This window comes from Egretta garzetta, unplaced genomic scaffold, assembly GCF_000687185.1.
Source record: "Egretta garzetta isolate BGI_Z169 unplaced genomic scaffold, ASM68718v1 scaffold849, whole genome shotgun sequence".
Lineage (NCBI taxonomy): Eukaryota > Metazoa > Chordata > Aves > Pelecaniformes > Ardeidae > Egretta > Egretta garzetta.
In genome coordinates this window covers 216,185-219,678 of record NW_009260783.1, presented here as the reverse complement: position 1 = coordinate 219,678, position 3,494 = coordinate 216,185, and the positions used below count along the sequence as shown (strand labels likewise).

Sequence of the window (3,494 nt, the reverse complement as noted above, 5' to 3'; positions counted from 1 at the left end):
GTGCTGTGCTGGGGTGCCCAGGCACTGGGGGTGTCCTGGCAAGCACAGGAGGGCCCAGAGAAGTGCCCAGCACTGGCGGCGAGCAGCGGCTTGTGCCAGAGCGCTGAGCGTGCTGGGCGTCCCACAGTGCGCCATGCTGAACGAGAAGCTGGAGTCACTGGTGCGGGAGCTGAATGAGGAGGCTCAGGCCATTGTGGTCCCTGAGGGAACGGCGCAGGCCCCCCCTGCCGACACCAAGGACCAGGAGAAAGGTGGCAGCTTCAACCCCAGCCCCATGCCTCGCATCTTCAAATCCAAGGAGCAGCTCATGCTGCGGGCAAACAGCCTGAAGAAAGCCCTGCGGCAAATCATTGAGCAGGCGGAGAAAGGTGAGGGGGTGGCGGGGGCTGGCAGCTCGCGTGGCGCTGCAGCAGCCTGGCACGGGCTGCGGAGCCACCACAGCTTGGAGCTGGACCAGTGCCTTGGTTTCCCCATCTGAATCCTTGGGGCAGCAGCAGTGCTGTGCAATCCGAGGGCATCAGCCCTTCTCTGACGCTTGGCGTGGCTGTGGGAGGTCCCCAACATGGGGCAGAGGTGCCACTCTGGGCCCTGCCTGGCACGGGCCCACACGGCTGACCCAGGGAGGGGACACAGGGCCACGGAGCTGCCCGGGACTTGCTGTCTCACCTCTCTTTACATCCAGCTGTGGATGAGCAGAACAAGCAGACCCAAGCCTACCGGGGCAGCATGGGCCCCAGCAAGAAGGACAGCTCAGAGGAGCTCAACAAGGAGGAGGAGAGGCTCAGTAAGATGCCAGGGGGGCACGTGGCTTTCTGGAGGGGCATGGGGGTGAGCCTTGGTATGGGCTCAGGTAAAAGCCACTTCAGCAGCTGCCTCCTCTCTCCCCTGGCCAGGCTCCCGGCGGGAGACGGTGACCTCTGCATCTTCCTCCGTCATCCTGGACCGGCCGGACACCTTTGGCAGCTTGCAGTTCCCCGAAGACCCCAGCGCCCTGTGAGTCTGGGGTCCTGTCCAGGGACCAAGGGCAGGTCCAAGGGCTCACCCTTGCTTTCCATCCCAGAGCGGGAGCAGAGGAGCAGAGCTAGGACCACACTGCTGCTTGAGGGTGGCCGCTGGGGCATCCTCTGCCCACCAGTGTGGCATCCTGGCTGCCCAGCATTCCCTGGCCTGGGGGTGCCCATGCCAGGGAAGCCTGCACGTGCCCGGTGCAGGATCTCTTGCTGCCAGCCCCTCGGCCAGCACTGTGCTTGTGCTGGGAGCTTGGGGCTCCCCCCTTGCCCAGTGCAGGCAGGTCCTGGGTGCACCACATGTGTCGCACCGTGGGGACTGACGGGGCTCCAGCCATCCCTGCCGGCTTGAGTCAGGCTTCCTGGTGCCAACCCCTCCAGGAGCTCGCACCGCAGCTCCTGCGGGTTTTACACCCCGTCCCCCAGTGCCAGCCCCACGGTGCAGCTGCCTCCCAGCTCACCCACCCTGTCTGCCACTTTCAGCCACTTCTCAGAGAAATGCGTCATGAATAACTACTTTGGCATCGGCCTGGATGCGAAGATCTCCCTGGAGTTCAACAATAAACGGGATGAGCACCCCAAGAAGTGCAGGTTGGCTGAACACCCCCCCCCCCCCCAAATTCCCCTGGGAAAAACATGTACTCTCCCTGGCTCTTCCCCCCGACAGAGGGACCATCAGGCTGCCAGGAGCCTTTGGGTCGCCCCCCCCCCCCTCCTGCGGCAGGTTCTCCACCTGCACCCAGTGTGCACCTCTGGGTGGGCGGCAGATTGCAAACACCCCCAGGAAGGGGGTGGGATGCTGTGAGGCTCTGGCTGCCAGTGCCCTTGGGTCTGTGAAGGGGCACAGGAGGGCTTGGTGGGGTTTACCCACTCTGCACCTGGATAGAGGAGCTGCTGCCATGCTGGCATGGAGGGGTGTGCATCTGGGTGGCACATACTACAGCCTACATCTCCCCGGAGGCAGCCCCCCCCTGTTCGGGGGTAGGGAAACTGAGGCAGAGCCAGCAGTCCAGAACAGCTGGTTCAGCCCAGTGTCCCAGGGAGCGTGCAGAGCCTGTGGCCGGCAGGGGGGGAGCCCACAGCTCCTCTCACCCGTCCCTCTGAGGGGCAGTGGTGCGGTGGCCCCCCAGGCTCTGGCTCAGCTGTCTCTTGCAGTGCGATGGGGTGCCCATTTCACTGCCCAGCCTGCAGGGCATCGCTGTCCTCAACATCCCCAGCTACGCCGGGGGCATCAACTTCTGGGGAGGCACCAAGGAGGACAATGTGAGTGACAGCGCCGCAGGGTGGGGAGGGGGAGGACGACATCCTTCCGATGGTCCCAGGGAACCTGGGAGCCCTCGGGCGGGGGCCTAGGGTGTCCCTGCCTTGGGCACATTTGGGGGGGGAATGCTGGGTGCCAAAATGAGCCTGGTTTGGAGGTCTGACTTGTACTGGGCCTCTGCAGAACTTCGGGGCTCCATCCTTTGATGACAAGAAGCTGGAGGTGGTAGCTGTCTTTGGCAGCATCCAGATGGCTGTGTCGCGGGTCATTAACCTCCAGCACCATCGCATAGCGCAGGTAGGGGCAAGGGACCCTGCATGGTGTCGGAAAGCTTTTGGAGCCCCAGCGGAGCCTGGGGTGGTGTGGCTCGGCCAGGCTCCTGGCTGGCACGGGCATGGTGCTGGGAGGCTTTTCAGCCCTGGCTCAGTGCCATGCAATGCCAACACCAGGCTGTCCACCCCACAGTGCCGCGTGGTGAAGATCACCATCCGGGGGGATGAGGGCGTCCCTGTGCAGGTGGACGGAGAAGCCTGGATCCAGCCGCCCGGCATCATCAAGATCCAGCACAAGAACCGAGCCCAGATGCTGACAAGGGACCGGGTGAGCTCAGAGTTGCACAGCCCACGCAGCGGGGTCACGCTGGGGCATGGGGAGGTGTGACAGGCTGAGGGGGGCCATCTCCATCCCCTGCAGGCATTTGAAAGCACCCTCAAGTCCTGGGAGGACAAGCAGAAGGGGGAGAGCTACCGAGCAGCCGCCCGGCCGCGGCTCAGCTCCCAGCAGTCCATGGAGTACCTGACTGAGGAGGAGAGCAACCTCTTGCAGCAGGTCTCACGGGTTGCCGAGACCCTCATCACCAGGTCAGGCTGAGGGATGGGGGATGCGGCGGGCACAGGGAAAGGGGGAGCTGTGCTGTGGCCACCCAGAGCCACAGGGGTCTCCTCATCCCACACTGCCTGTCGAGCCTGGGGGAGCCCCAGCAGCTCCAGCCCCTCTTGCCTGCAGGATCCACGAGGCAGCCAAGGCTCACAAAGCCGTGGAGCAGGAGCTGGCACACGCTGTCAACACCAGCTCCCTGGCACTGGGCGAAGCTCTCTCCAACAAAGCTGCTGGCAGCTCGGAGGTGAACTGGGGCTAGGGGCGCAAGGCAACCTTCACCCAGCCACCCTGGGGTCCTGCCGCTCAAGGGGTCACCCCTCCATGCCCCACCCCCCCCAGTTTCTCAG

The 3,494-nt window shown here is 64.5% G+C and overlaps 1 protein-coding gene across 1 annotated transcript in view; it reads left to right on the top strand.

The window, feature by feature from the left end:
- Positions 1-3,494, top strand: part of LOC104133020 (diacylglycerol kinase delta) — a 16,106-nt gene that overhangs the window by 10,637 nt on the left and 1,975 nt on the right. Inside the window, exons 14-23 of the mRNA XM_035901750.1 lie at positions 100-368; positions 683-784; positions 894-993; positions 1,491-1,598; positions 1,675-1,798; positions 2,163-2,270; positions 2,452-2,565; positions 2,734-2,868; positions 2,962-3,128; positions 3,274-3,391. Coding sequence (XP_035757643.1) covers positions 100-368; positions 683-784; positions 894-993; positions 1,491-1,598; positions 1,675-1,798; positions 2,163-2,270; positions 2,452-2,565; positions 2,734-2,868; positions 2,962-3,128; positions 3,274-3,391 — 1,345 coding nt within the window. The remainder of the gene's footprint in view (positions 1-99; positions 369-682; positions 785-893; positions 994-1,490; positions 1,599-1,674; positions 1,799-2,162; positions 2,271-2,451; positions 2,566-2,733; positions 2,869-2,961; positions 3,129-3,273; positions 3,392-3,494) is intronic.